The sequence below is a fragment of the Scaptodrosophila lebanonensis genome, unplaced genomic scaffold (genome assembly GCF_003285725.1).
Source record: "Scaptodrosophila lebanonensis strain 11010-0011.00,11010-0021.00 unplaced genomic scaffold, SlebRS2 tig00000092-arrow-pilon, whole genome shotgun sequence".
Lineage (NCBI taxonomy): Eukaryota > Metazoa > Arthropoda > Insecta > Diptera > Drosophilidae > Scaptodrosophila > Scaptodrosophila lebanonensis.
In genome coordinates, this window is record NW_022060566.1 from 156,288 (window position 1) to 171,157 (window position 14,870).

Genomic DNA, 14,870 nt, shown 5'->3' on the forward strand with positions numbered 1-14,870 from the left:
TCGGGTGTTCAGAAAAACATATGATTAAGAATCTTACAAGCGTTTTTGATTTGTGTAGAAAACACAACCTTAAATTGCACCCCGAAAAGTGCTCATTCTTCAGGCACGAGGTAACCTTTTTGGGCCATAAGTGTACTGATAAGGGTATTTTGCCAGACAGCAAGAAATATGATGTCATAGAAAGGTACCCAGTCCCAACGGACGCTGATAGCGCTAGAAGATTCGTTGCATTCTGCAATTATTATAGACGTTTTATAAAAAATTTCGCCGATTATTCGCGGCACATAACAAGATTATGTAGAAAGAATGTTAAGTTTGAGTGGACCGGTGAATGTCAAAAAGCATTCGAATATTTAAAAGTCCAGTTGATGAAGCCTACGTTGTTGCAGTACCCAGATTTTAGCAAAGAATTTTGCATAACGACGGATGCGAGTAAACAAGCTTGTGGAGCTGTACTGACCCAAAATCATAATGGGACACAACTGCCAGTAGCGTATGCATCAAGATCGTTTACAAAAGGGGAAAGTAACAAAAATACAACGGAGCAAGAACTGGCAGCCATCCATTGGGCAATAAACCATTTTCGACCATATATTTATGGCAGACACTTCACAGTCAAAACCGATCATAGGCCCTTAACTTACTTGTTTTCAATGACGAACCCGAGCTCAAAACTGACGCGCATGAGACTTGACTTAGAGGAGTATGATTTCACAGTTGAATACCTCAAGGGAAAAGACAACCATATAGCAGATGCGTTGTCGAGAATAACTATAACAGACTTAAAAGATATACATAAAGGAAACAAAATACTAAAAGTCACTACAAGAAATCAAAGTAAACAGAAAAGTCTCTGCGCAGAGAAAGACAAAGTAGATTTGCATAAGCAAACTAAAAATAAAGCTTCAAAGCCCAACGTATACGAAGTCATTATAAATGACGAGGTACGAAAAGTAGTGACCTTGCGTACGACAGATTCAACATGTTTACTAAAGCATGGAAAAAAAGTCATAGCAAGAATTGATGTTAGCGATATGTACTCCAATGGAATTCTCGACTTAGGTCAGTTCTTCCAAAGGCTTGAAAGGCAAGCCGGTGTGCTTAATATCAGCCGACTCAAAGTGGCACCGAGCGAAAAGATTTTTGAAACAACTTCAATAGAATCTTTTAAAGAAATGGGCAATAAAATATTGAAATCATTAAGAGTAGCGCTACTCAAGCCGGTGACCCAAATAAATAAAGAAAAAGAAAAAGAAGCAATACTGTTTACATTCCATGACGATCCAATACAAGGAGGCCATACGGGTATAGCAAGAACAATGGCAAAAATAAAAAGGCATTATTACTGGAAAAATATAACAAGAGACATTACAAATTATATAAAAAAATGTCGAAAATGCCAAAAGTCGAAATCGACTAAACATACCAGAGCCCCATTGATAATAACAGATACGCCAATAAAGGCTTTCGATAGGGTAATTGTGGATACGATCGGTCCACTACCTAGGTCAGAAAAAGGAAATGAATACGCAGTAACTTTAATCTGCGATTTAACAAAATACCTTGTAGCCATACCAATAGAGAACAAAAGTGCAAAGACAGTAGCCAAGGCTATATTTGAACATTTTATTCTGAAGTACGGTCCAATGAAGACGTTCATTACGGACATGGGAACAGAGTATAAGAATTCAATAATTGAAGATTTATGTAAAAATCTAAATATTAAAAACATAACATCTACTGCACATCATCACCAGACTGTAGGAACCGTGGAGCGAAGCCACAGAACATTTAATGAGTTCATCAGGTCATACATCTCAGTCGACAAATCAGATTGGGATGTGTGGTTACAGTACTTCGTATATTCTTTTAATACTACACCCTCAATGGCACATGATTACTGTCCATATGAGCTAGTTTTTGGTAGAACCTCAAATTTACCAGAGTATTTCAATAGCATAGATAGAATAGAACCACTTTACAATATAGAAGATTATGCTAAGGAATCTAAGTTTAGGATAGAACAAGCTTTGAAAAGAGCAAGATTAATGCTAGAGTCAAATAAACATAAACAGAAAATTAGTTATGACAAGAATAGTTTAGATCTGAAGTTAAAAATAGGAGACCAGGTTCTATTGAAAAATGAAACAGGTCACAAGCTAGATTTTAAATATACAGGACCATATAAGGTAGAAAAAGTAGAAGAAAATAATAACATAATAATATCAAATAATAAAGACAAAAAACAAACAGTACATAAGGATAGGTTAAAGATTTTTAATTCGTAACTTGAAGTATGGCCATACACAAGCATAAATACATATATATAAATATCAATAAATACAAAAAAAAATATACATCAATTTTCTATGATTCCATCGAAAAAAAAATAATAATAGAAAAAAAAAAAATATATATATATATACATATACATATAAAAAAAAAAAAAAAAAAAAAAAAAAAAAAAAAAAAAAATTTATACATACAAATAAGTATATACATACATATATCAATTTTCCCTTTTAAAAACATTATTAAACAAACAAAACAAATAGATTAATAAGAAACGAATCATAAAGATATAAACATATTTCATAACTAGATATACATGAAATTAATAGATAAATAATTTAGAAAATAACTTCATAATATTACGTTATTTTTCAAAAGGAGGGAGATGTAGTGTGCATACATAAGGAGTACACACTGTACGCAGTGCACTCTTAAGAACATACACTGTAACACTTTATTGCAGTGAATAAATTAATTCAAAAAGCCAAGCATAATTCGGACGCGATGTAATATGATCGCACATGCATTGGGCGACATAAGTGCAGCGTCAGTGCAACTAGTGTCAGCCACCTCAAGTGCACATAACATTCTCCCTCGCGCTCTCGCTGCCAACAGCGCTGAGTACAAATACATAAGTAAAATACATAATGCGGCCGCTCCGCTGCCGGCGTCTCTGGCAGCGCAGCTACGAGGCCTTAGCTAAGTTCATTTTAAGTAAAATGTAAGAAATTAGTATAAGTTCAAGTTTTAAGATTGAGTGTCATAAAAGTTAATAAATAATTAATAAAAACTCATAATAAAAAGTACGTATGTTATTACAGTATAGTATAATATAATAGTAATATATAATATAGTATATATAGAGTATAAGATGTCTTGACATTGTTCTAAGCTTATCTCAATCCGCGAGCAATGCAGTCTCCCTCTTAAAATTTAAAGTCCGTGCTATGTTTTTAAATGTTTAATAAATGTATTTAATGCTCGCTTAAATATTTTTTAGTACCTGCACAATTTGTTTCTTAAAATTTCCCATTTAGTCGAAACTTTTCGACATTTCCTCTGTTCTATGAAAGAGGAAAAGCCGCGGAAATCATGTACATACAAGTAATATGTATCTATTTATGTGGCAGCCAGCGTATAAACATATGTAGAATATAAGCCCGCACCTACACAAGCACACACACACACACACACACATGCGTTTCGCATGCATAATTTGAATAACTTACAAAAATGCACATTTATCGCATAATTCTGTCGTACATCAGCCCCAACAAACAAACAAACAAACACACACACACACATATATACATACACATACATACATACACACATACATACACACACACATGCATACCTGTACATACATATGTCACTGATAGCAAACGTAACTTGAAAATAAAACGAACTCCGAGTGCGAATCCAAAGACATTCGGATAATGCCGACTGCTCTGTGGCCTCTGTATACTTGTATATGTATATACATATGTATGTATGTATGTGTACCGTTACAATAGCGGTGCATCTGCCTATGCTACTCGTATGGTTAGGAGTCGCACATCAAGCTGTCAACTTTGTCAGCAACAAAGCAACCACAGCAAAAACAATAGAGTTGTGCGTGAAATTCGTGAACGTGCATGTCAAATTTAAGAAAAGTTTAAAATAAAGTTCGTGACGTCATAAAAACTAACAAAAGCACAACAACTACAAACTTAAACAAAAAAAACCCACAATAAAGTTAGTAAACACAAATAGATTTTTATATAAATAATCTGCACAGCCAGTAGTCGAATTTTGCGGAAAACTCGACGAAAATTTGAATTTTTGCACGAATTTGGGAGACCAGCATGGAGGCCTCCTTTCCAATTATTTCACAGTAGTTCAACATTTTAATGTGCAACCAAAACAGCATTACAAACTACTTACTTGAATCAAAAATGCTGAGTAGAATCCAAAAATACACATTCGAAGGAAGCAGACAAATTAATTATTATAAATAAATCGACTGACATCGTTAAGGGGAACCTGTGAAAAAATTAAATAATTTCCGACTCATCGGGTGGTTTTAAATAGCAGATACCAAGTATTAAGGAATGTAAAATTCAACAACAACAAGATGGTTAATTAAACTACAAAAAAAAATGTTCTTGAACCACATTTTTATAGTCTCTTCTGGTACAATGGGGGACGATTTTTATAGGTATTTAAACTCTTTTAAATTATATTTACATAAAATAAACAATAATTCCTTGTTGGTCTGCATACAAGGAAGGAAGAAAAGTAAGGACAACCTCAAAGAGCAGAGAAGTTTATATCGCCCCTAAGAAGCTTGTTCCTAACAAACGAATCGAAAGACTGTCCACCTGAATCCAAGAATTAGGAATTGCTTCCTGATTGACATAATACAATACAATAATTCTAATACTTTCTATATTGTCGATGAATTACATTACTTTTTTATTTTGATTTTAACAAATTAAATTTACTATAGCATCTAATAATAAACTTAATATTAGATTAACGAAAGCTAGCTACTCGAGCCTTCGATTCAAGGAAATTGATTTGGCTGCTCGATTTATTAACAATTCATTAACAAAACAACATTAACATTAAAACAACATTAACATTTTTTTTTTATAATTTTTTTGAAAAATAGTTGAAAACAAAACTAGGCAATCAGCTTGTTCATAAGAACTTTTAAAAAACAAATTGGTAGAAAAAACTAAAAACAAAATCAATTAAAATTTGTTTCAAGGAACTTTAAAAGTTATAAATTAAACCAAGTATTATTCATAAAGAAGCAAAAACATAAGAAATACGTTTCTTCTGCTTCAATAAATTCGTGGAGGCTTCTAGGAAGGACCTCTAAGGGCACGCTTCTTTGATGTTATCTAAAGACTCAAATACCATATATTTTCAATAACAATCAAGTCTGAACTCGGAGCTGGGCAGTCCCAAAGATCATTTAAAAATTGATTCTTTATTTCCAGTCACCGGGAAATAAACCATTATCATTACTAGTAATCAAATCCTGGTTCGCCATTGGAATTTTGTCATCGTTTTATATTTTTTTGTTTTGCAGATGCTCCTTGTTTTTAATTATTTATTTTTCATCGACTACATAAAAAAATCAATACAATAGAGAACTTAAACTAAGTAAAACTAAAGAAATAAAAAAGCCTATAAAAATGCAGGTCCTTTACATAATTTAAGCTTTATTGTTTCAGACAGAAAACGGCCAGGAAATCAAACATGTCGGGAACATTTCTATCGGGAACTGCCGAGATCGTGGTGGGGGGGTTTTATCACGCGCTCAGCTCTAGACCCTCTAGGACGTCTTGTCCTTTTCCCAGAGTTCTGCTTGACAGTAGAAAACTCAACTCATGACAAAATCATTACAACCATTCGTGTAGTTATCGTTATATAAACATTTTACGTCTACCACAACGGGTAGGGGGTTGAGGGGAATGCAGAGATAGGATGCTCTTACACGCATGCAGAACAGTTAGCCGTTGTAGTCGTAGTACTCGTAGTAGGAAACGGCAAAAGCTGTAAAAAATTTGCATTTTTATAACAACTTAAGTCACCCAGACAGACGACAAAACGACAACAACAACAACAACAACAGCAGCAGCAAGAGCTACAACAACAACGTTAGAGATGACGATGTCTTTACATTTTTCCCAAGCACTTGAACTGGTTTCCTTTCACAATACAAAGTTCTGCAGAGAGAGAGAGAGATGTGTCCACCATCCCAGCCCCAGAGTATCCAAGTATTCAAGTATCCGAGTATCTGAATATCTGAATATCTGGGCAATGGCAGTGCGAGTGAGTATGTGTGCAGTTATAATAGCAGTAATATTTATGAACTACAACTACAAAAATAAAACCAACAACAACAACAAAAATGAGGAACAGGACGTAAAATGTGGTAGAGAGGAGGCGCTTGTAAACGCCAACAATTTTGTGTCCATTTCGCAATTTGCCGCCAGCGTTCCGAGTACTGGAGAGGGTCCTGCGAGCTGATAGTGGCAAGTGGAAGTGGAAAAGTGAAGTGGTGGAAGTGGCTATTTGTAATTGAAATGCCATTGTGGCTAATTTTTGGTTGAATATCAACTAAACAGAGGAATGTTGTAGGAGAAGAAAAGAACCAAGAAGCAAGGAGCAGCATTAACTCTTTCAAATAACAAAGCACATATTTCTTAAACTACTATATATGTTTCCGCAAACTATACTGTGCTGCTATTAGATAGATACAATGTGTTAAGGCGACCTTTGCGAAAGAAATCTCCTTGTTTCATTAACGCTGCAAGGGAAAGGCTTCGCGAAACACTTGACCAATTCAATAGCCGATCGATTCATATTGATCATATATTTGTACGATTAAAAAACTGCTTCACCAAAGGCTGCTCTATTCATATCTGCAGACAAATCTTAACGATGTCCCAGATTTTCGGAAATAAAGCAATCAAAACCAATAGATAAAATAAACTCGTAATGTCAGTCTATATACACAGTTTGGCGTGTGGGTTCAGTCGTTTCTGAAATCCAGGCGTTCATCCAGACGGATTAATCTGTTCAAATCTGTACTGGCTGTAAAAATAGACCACATATCGCTTGAAAAAAGATTGGGGCTTCATTTAACAGAAAATCAATAGAATTTAGCAAGCATTTGCCACAGCTAGATAAAATGTTAAATGTGTAAGCTAGGCTTTCTCAAATATATATATGAATATATACAATACGGAAGTGGTGAATAATTCTTTTATTGTTTTGAGAACTTCCTATCAATTATTAAACTGGATTTTGATTGACTTCTTTTTATTTTCGATCGAGCTAAAATATCTGGCTATATAACTAAGTATTAGAAAAATAGACTAATGCCGTTTGTTTTCAATGTAAAAGGCATGGTTTCGAAGATTTTTTAAGAGCCGTCTAAAGAAAAGCTTTTACGAGTGTTAAAGCATAAGAATATTTTAACAAAATTATCTGTAAATATCGATCACATGTATTAAAATGAAAACATTAAGTCGAAATTGAAAAATTATTTAACTACATATATTGCTCAGAAGGGATAAACATTTATACAAATCGAGTTGGTAAAAAGATATTGTGTTATACTATATAGTGGTAGTCCTTCCACAGAAAGTAAATCAAAGAATAATACGTCATTAAGAACTGATATGCGATTATATTCTCAATCAAGAACTTTATCCTAAATATTTTTAAAAAATAATGAAACGGCTCCAATCCCGGAACTGGAGCATCGTTTAACAATTTTTGGCAAAGAGAAATAATCTACAAATTACTAACAAAACGCATTCCATTTAGTCGTTATTTAATCGCCACCCAATGATTACAAATGTATGCATCCAGCAATGAAAAAGGAAGAAAAAACCAACAACAACTGGACATGCAAAGGCGCAGGATTGCAATGCCGTTTGCCAGTGCTAAGTGCCAGTTAAATTAATAAAAACAAAAAAAAATGAACACCCCAGCCAAAAGGCAAAAGGAATGCTTTTCGCAAATAATATGCAACAGAAAATGAAAAGAAGGAAAAAAGGAATGAGGCAGAGACGACAAAGGCAAAGGATTTTCCACAGCCCCTTGAAATATGCAATAGAGCGCTGTTGCATGGACAGGATGAAATAACTTCATGCGGACGCCTGTAGACATTGCTAATGCGCATTGTATGCGATAAGTTCTAACGCTCTGGGCAACATCCGTTGCCGCCATCGTCAACGATGTGCCTTCCGTTCCATACATGCCCCCGCCCCCCTCCCACTGACCGACCTCCGTGACACTCGCCAAGCCATGTCCCTGTGTCCCTATGTCCCTGTGTGGCATTCAGCTGCACGACCAACACAAATTACCATCGTTGAGCTGAAGCACCACTAACAAGCAGCAGAACTAGCAGCCAGAGGAGGAACAGCAGGAGCTGGAACTGAAGCTGAAGCTGTAGCTGGAGGAGCCAATGCCACGTCCACGGTGCCTGTCCACTGTGAGTTACGGAGTGATGATGAAAAACTGGGTCTTGATGTCTACATACATACGAGTGTTCTTATACACATACATACATACATACATACATACATACATACATACATACATATGTACATACATATGTATATATGCATATGTATTTGTTATAGTTGTTGTTGTTGTTGTTGTCGCTGTCACACTCGCCATATATCGTGCAATGCTGTCGACGTCATTTGTTTAAATAATTCACCGAGACGCCGCACCCTGGCATGCATATCGAGTTTTTTCCGGGCACTCAACACAAAAAATAAACCAAAAACAAAAACAAAATGTCAGGGCTGGCTGTTGAGACAACAAGTTAGTGGCTGCAGTCTTTAACGAACCCACAAACTAAGCCATTGATAATAAATCAGCTTAAGCTAGTCATAAACTGAGTAATTACCCAAGTTTCGAAACCAAACACATACGAGCATTCACCCGTACAAGTATATACGTAGTATAAGAAAGTCCTGGTATGAAATAAATTTTGTATTCGGTATGAAAACAAAAACATTTTGTTAACCATTAGAATTTTGAATTCACTTTCTTGTTTTAATTTTAAAAGTGCTCAGATAATCTTTTTATATGTCTTTTAAAATACAATTTCAAAGAATTGTCTCCAAGATGTTTTTTAATTTTTTGTAAATATTAAGTACTTACAAATTTATATTTAATTGAAATTTAAGTATTTCAAAAATTAGGCTCTGAGTTACTTAAAAAGAGTAAAATTATACTCATAGCTTAAATATTATTATTTTATTGATTTTTTTCTTTTATATATATATTTTTTATTCTTTATTAAGTCAGAGCGTCTCTGTAAACGATATTTGATGTTGTTTTATTTTGTGGCAGCAAAATGAATTGACTTTCAGGAGTTCCGACCTTACTACAGCTTGAGTTACATTATTGGATTTTTGCCAAGGATCCCTTTTTTGCAAATATAATAAAGACTATGTTACCCGGGGATATTGTAGCTTCGCAACAGTGAAAGAATTCTTGAAATCGGTTCAATTTAAACAAATCTTTATAATATTGGTATAAATAAAAGTAATTGAAGTTAGAAACCATACTTTTTTTTTGATAATTTCTCCCCACTACAAATTTTTCATAAAAGTAATAAATAAATAAAATAAAATAAATACCTCTTTCGATTTTTCAGTCGATTCAAAACATTTTAGATATTTTATAGCCAGGTTTTTGTTAGACTGCAGCCCTGGAAGGCTTGGGCAAAACTGACGAGCGCTCGCATGCATATGTAAAGAGGCAAGAGCTGAGCCTGCTTGGCAGCTTGGGCTCCTTGGACTACAGGGACTCCTTCTGGCTGCCGTTGACACAAGGCAAATGCGTTTTAGTATGCATACTGCAATTTCTGTATTGCGCACAATTTCTTGCCTCTGTGAGGCATCTTTTTTAGACTGCTCGTTTGCTCATTTTTTACAGACAGCAACATGTTGGTCATTTACTGCATACATATGTAATTTGTGCGGCAAATCACTTTATGGTGCATAAATTGTGGCAATTTGTGTTAGCAGGGTGCACGTAAACTGCATTAGCACAAGTGACACGTTCAAAAAGCACAACGACTAAAGCAACAACAATAATAATGAGCAGCTTACAAATATTTAAAGTAATAACGCAAAAAAGCGGCACCGCTTCATTGTGAATGGTAGGTGCGCCCCTAGCGGCAAATACCGCAAGCAGCGGACAAAATATCTGTGCTGCGTAGGAATATACTAGCAAGTATTGTGAATGCTCAAAAGTTATCGATACACTTTCTATCGTTTGGTCTTTGGTTCATTTTTGTTTAGATTGTTAAATTGCCAAATTCAGGCTGAAAATGGCCAGCGCTGTGAGTGTTACAAGATCGACAGTGCCATTTCATATAATAATAATGTATTTTAATTCAAATGAAAACTATGCAGGCTAGCACATCGACTGCTACAGCTGGCGGAAACGCGGGGTCTGCCTCAAACAACACAGAGGAACATCGACGGATTTGGGTGGGGAATCTGGACTCGCGCATCACCGAGTAAGTTGCGAACTGTGCTGCAAATGAATGAATGCGCATAGACTTGCAAATTGAATTGTACTAATATTTCCACATTGCCCATGTTGCCAATCTATCGGTTTCAACTTCTCAAACTAATGCAAAAATGCGGACGCATTGAAAAGTTCGATATGCTGTTTCACAAGGGCGGCCCCATGGTCGGTCAGTCTCGTGGCTACGCGTTTGTAACATTTGCGGAGGTAAGTTTCATCACATTTCCCCTTAAGACTCTGTAAAATCAATATGTTATATTCGTTCGATTTTTGTAAAACGTTGCCAGTACAAAGGCTAATAATTATTGAACATTGCTTTGTGCTTCAACTTTCTCCTTAACATTGCGCAATATTCAGTAAATTAGTAAAAAAGAGTATAAAAAATGCAATCATTTGGAGAATATGTTTATTTAATTATGAAACACTTACCCCATGTGGCTTATGCTGCTAACCATCTGTTTTAACATATTTCCTCCCTCCGTTGCAGGACGAAGGCGCTACAAATGCGCTCCTCAAACTAGACGGCATAAATGTAGGCAGCCGCTCGATAGCCGTACGCTTGGCCAAGAATATCAAATACGTAAGTGCTTTCAGTAAACATTTTTCTCTTGGCTGCTCCTGACTGATTAAGAATACATTTCACAGGATGATTTGCAAAAGCCAAAACCTCGTCTTGAGATACCTGCCCTCGGGACTGGTAAACGGGAGGAGAAAATTAGCAAATCCGAGGCCATACGTGCCATAGAGGCCAAATTGAAAGTTTTGGAACGTCAATCAGATGATAATCTGGAGCTTAATCCAGTGGGCCGAGGCGATGCCAATGTACCTTTTATACAGCGATATCAGTTCAACAAGGATCGCGATAATACACAACGTTCCGGGCCCGGTGGCAAATATCACAAATCTACCGCGCCATATCATCGCCAGCAACGGCCCAAACGCCGTTGAATGCGCTGCCAATCTGAGATTTCTCATAGCCTGTAGTCTGTGGCGACCCATCTCAAACGCTGGTCACCTAAAACAAACCATGTAGCATACAGTCTGACGTAATCATTTATACATGTTTAATTTATAACAATATATTTATTTATAGTTCGTTTGTAAATCAAATGTTGGTAGAAAAAATCTAGGGGGTGCGATCCGTACGAAGCGTCCTACTTCGGCGCAAATATGAATTTTCCACGCATATTATTGGGCAGAGGAACAATGCCAGGACATGTCACCTGGCCAGGTATTTCGCAAATGCAATGACGATCGCAGCCATAGCCAAAATTCGCGGGATTGTCTTTACTCTCCGCAAGATGCGCCTCAGCTGCCAGTTGCTCCCTGTTAGAAAATATTGACACGAGAAATACAAGCTTATAAAATATTTATAATTTTTAAGGAAGAGTATTTGACTGAATATAAGATTTTACTTGACGTTTCCTACTTTCAGCCCGATTGTATTTAGGACAGCAAAAGTTCCTTTATATAAAATAGCTTCGAAAGAGAAACTGATTATGGTTTCGCTTGGACCACAAACTCTTTAAAAAGACTCTTCAGGCCAAGCGCCTTTTGTGAAAATTTGAAATTGTTTACAACTTATTGTAAATTGTATCGATAAAGATACAAAAAGATGGCTCGAAATGTACAAATTTGATTTGTTTAACGTTGATGAAACAGACAGACAGGTAGACAGTTGCAAGATACGCTAATTGAATAAATATCATCATAATTAGCGATATTTGCTTACCGCGTCTTGCCCACTACTTTGACGAGATGTTCAATAATTTGGTCCCGATCCCGGCTGTCGATGTCAATGAGCATGTCGCGGCCGTCGTCGAAATAACATCGCACAAATGGTGAGGGCGTCATGTTCTTCAATGTGACCACCTGCACTGCAGGATTCTTGAATTGTATCTGTGGTATATTCCAGAACACAAAGTCTCTATGGAAGGAACAGAATTAATAATACATGTAAGTGTGCTATTAAGAAGAATATGTTTTACCTCGCGCCAGCATGATGTTCGCCGTATGTATTGTAATTGACGCTGAAAATGCGCACTTTCTCCTTTAACACTAGCTTGCCGGCATTCAAGTACTTGAGCGTGCGACGCACAGGTTCGCGTCCTTTCATAAACGGCATTCTGCAGATCTTTTAATTTAAGTTTAGCGCAAATATATTATCAAAAAAAAAACTAAGCCGCTGCTTGTGTAATGCGGTGTAACAGCTGATTGGCTCAACAGCTGCGCCACTGTTGTGTAGCTGTTGCGCATCACAGCATGTAGTCGCTTATCGATAAATCAACGATTTTTTACCCAATGACTTAAATACGTTTATATGCCAGTATACGCATTAATTGAATTGGTCAGCCATAGGTAAGTCATTTAAATATAGATTGCACTCTTTGTTTTAGGAAATTTAAACTATATTCGTGTAAATTCGTTTTCGACTGCGCGCACTAGTCTATCGATTACTTAGAAGCGGCGCCGGTTTGCCGTTGATTTAGTTACTAGTTAAATTATTAATATAAATTATCGCATTTAAACATGGAAATCACGTTGGCGGTAATCAAACCACACGTGCTGAGGAATACTTATGCATTCCAACAAGTAAAACAGCTCATCAAACAGAACTTTAACGTGCTTCAGGCCAAGGAGGTGCGTATTACGAAAGAGCTGTCGGAACAATTTTATGCGGAGCACCAAGGCAAGTTCTTTTACCATCGGCTGACCAGTTTTATGAACAGGTAATTGCTACTTCTACTATAAATAACAATTATTTACTATGTACATATTGATCTTGATATAGCGGACCCTGCTACGCGCTCATCTTGCAATCGGAGGCCTGCATACAAAAGTGGCGTTCCCTGATGGGCCCCACAAAAGTATTCCGGGCGGTCTACAGTGAGCCTCAATGCATACGTGCGCTCTATGGACTATCGGATACTCGAAATGCTTGTCATGGATCGGACAGCGAGGCATCGGCACTACGCGAGATTGCCATCCTGTTTCCTGAATTTCAAGTTAAAAGCACCGCCAAAACCCAAGTGAAGCAATAATAGGCTTTATATGGCAGACAAAATTTTATGTATTTGTCCCGAATCTTGTGATATTTAAATTAAGTACAACTATCAGTAATGCCAGATTCATGCGCTTTGCTTTCTTTTATAACAACCTTTCCAGTACGTGCCTGAATGTCCTAGGCGAGCGGTAGATGTGGATAATGTCCCCCTTAGTTTCACTAAATAGTTGGCCATCCAGCTCCAATTTATCCTGAGCTCGCTCAAACTGATGCAGACCATTCGACTCTGTGCGCACCACACACCCATTGTCAAAAATGAGACGCATCTCCTTAATATTATTGTCGAAGCGAAAACCAAAGTAGCGCTTCACCGTGCCCATGTCATTCTTTAGCTGGCATAGCGCTGTCTCCTGCAGGTCGGCACCTTTCTTGTCCTTGTTGCGTGGCGTACAAAGCTCCACAAACTCGAGACAGCGGCACTTGGCCACCAATAACTCCAGAAAACTTCTCAGATTCTTGAAGTGACATATGTCCTCCATGACAGGCTCCTCGATGAGGAGCTCGCGCGTATCATCTGTCAAATATTGGCCAAAGATAATCTCATAGTTGTAGCCGTATGTTTGGGCCGGTATGCGCGTCACTTCCACTGGCTTAGCTCCCTTTACCATATCCTTGATGTGATTGTTAATTTGAGTAATGCGGAGGCCGTACTGTTCGACACGCTCAAAGAAACCGGCGTTGCCAAATTGATGTTCCGCCGGTGTGAGCATGGACAGCAATGCATTGAGACCCTGCTGATAGTAGTGACGGGCCTGGAGTACTAGACCATCCTTCTCAAAGACAATGCCGTGCTCGACAAGAACAGTACCGCGCAGCTTCGTTGTTTCAGACGTTGTGGTCTCGGACTGGTTGTTATCCTGTTCTTCCTCCATATTGCAGACTTCAATTTAAAGTCCCTGTACGCTTCAGTTGATTGGAGAATATCGCAAAGCCACCTAAATGGTTCAGTACGTACCTCAGAATTGAAACAGTGATTCGTCCAAATAGAACTATACTATTGGAAAAGGCACCACCAAGAACCAAGGAACTCTGTAAGCTTTTTTATCCGCCAACCTTGCTGATAGATATCTTGTTTGGCAATCTTGAATACACTTACATATATGTAAACTTATTTCAAAAGTCCGGAATATTCCTAAATTGGGACAACATGTCATTTGTGAGCAAATTTTGCATTTGGGAAGATTTTCAAACTCATCGCCACAATTACCCATACATATGTACATACATACCTTGACTTGGAGACACCAGTTAAAAAGCCCTACAACTCTGTTCCAATTCAGACTCAAAAGCACTTAACGAGCTCTCACAAATATGAATAGTCTTGATCGTACTATATTTCGATATATATTTTAAATAAATGGTTTTTAAAAAATAAAATAAAAAAAAGTTAACAACTTAATTTTGTACGTGTGGTTTCATCGAATTTCGAATGATAAATGAGAAATTGTAATGT

The 14,870-nt window shown here is 36.9% G+C and overlaps 4 protein-coding genes across 5 annotated transcripts; 2 read left to right on the forward strand and 2 right to left on the reverse strand.

Moving 5' to 3' along the window:
- Nucleotides 1–10,146: 10,146 nt before the first annotated feature.
- LOC115627204 (probable RNA-binding protein 18) lies at nucleotides 10,147–11,458 on the forward strand. 2 transcript variants are annotated; one of them, XM_030522822.1, is made up of 5 exons: nucleotides 10,147–10,162; nucleotides 10,236–10,342; nucleotides 10,440–10,560; nucleotides 10,841–10,933; nucleotides 10,999–11,458. In XM_030522822.1, the coding sequence occupies exons 1-5, from the start codon at nucleotides 10,151–10,153 to the stop codon at nucleotides 11,299–11,301; spliced, it is 636 nt and encodes a 211-aa protein (XP_030378682.1). In that variant the 5' UTR covers nucleotides 10,147–10,150; the 3' UTR covers nucleotides 11,302–11,458. The 2 variants fall into 2 exon arrangements, with proteins under 2 accessions (XP_030378682.1, XP_030378683.1); XM_030522823.1 differs by lacking the exon at nucleotides 10,147–10,162 and having other exon boundaries at nucleotides 10,242–10,342; nucleotides 10,486–10,560.
- LOC115627206 (probable 28S ribosomal protein S25, mitochondrial) lies at nucleotides 11,389–12,539 on the reverse strand. Its single transcript, XM_030522824.1, has 3 exons — nucleotides 12,342–12,539; nucleotides 12,086–12,280; nucleotides 11,389–11,679 (listed from the first exon to the last, which is right to left on the reverse strand). Exons 1-3 carry the CDS (start codon nucleotides 12,476–12,478, stop codon nucleotides 11,508–11,510), a joined length of 504 nt encoding a protein of 167 aa, XP_030378684.1. The 5' UTR covers nucleotides 12,479–12,539; the 3' UTR covers nucleotides 11,389–11,507.
- A 312-nt stretch (nucleotides 12,540–12,851) lies between these two features.
- Nucleotides 12,852–13,480, forward strand: LOC115627226 (nucleoside diphosphate kinase 6). The gene is made up of 2 exons (XM_030522849.1): nucleotides 12,852–13,082; nucleotides 13,145–13,480. The coding sequence occupies exons 1-2, from the start codon at nucleotides 12,883–12,885 to the stop codon at nucleotides 13,392–13,394; spliced, it is 450 nt and encodes a 149-aa protein (XP_030378709.1). The 5' UTR covers nucleotides 12,852–12,882; the 3' UTR covers nucleotides 13,395–13,480.
- Nucleotides 13,481–13,500: 20 nt separating this feature from the next.
- On the reverse strand, nucleotides 13,501–14,811 carry LOC115627352. The gene is made up of 3 exons (XM_030523000.1): nucleotides 14,647–14,811; nucleotides 14,373–14,549; nucleotides 13,501–14,313 (listed from the first exon to the last, which is right to left on the reverse strand). The coding sequence occupies exon 3, from the start codon at nucleotides 14,287–14,289 to the stop codon at nucleotides 13,501–13,503; it is 789 nt and encodes a 262-aa protein (XP_030378860.1). The 5' UTR covers nucleotides 14,290–14,313; nucleotides 14,373–14,549; nucleotides 14,647–14,811.
- Nucleotides 14,812–14,870: the final 59 nt, after the last annotated feature.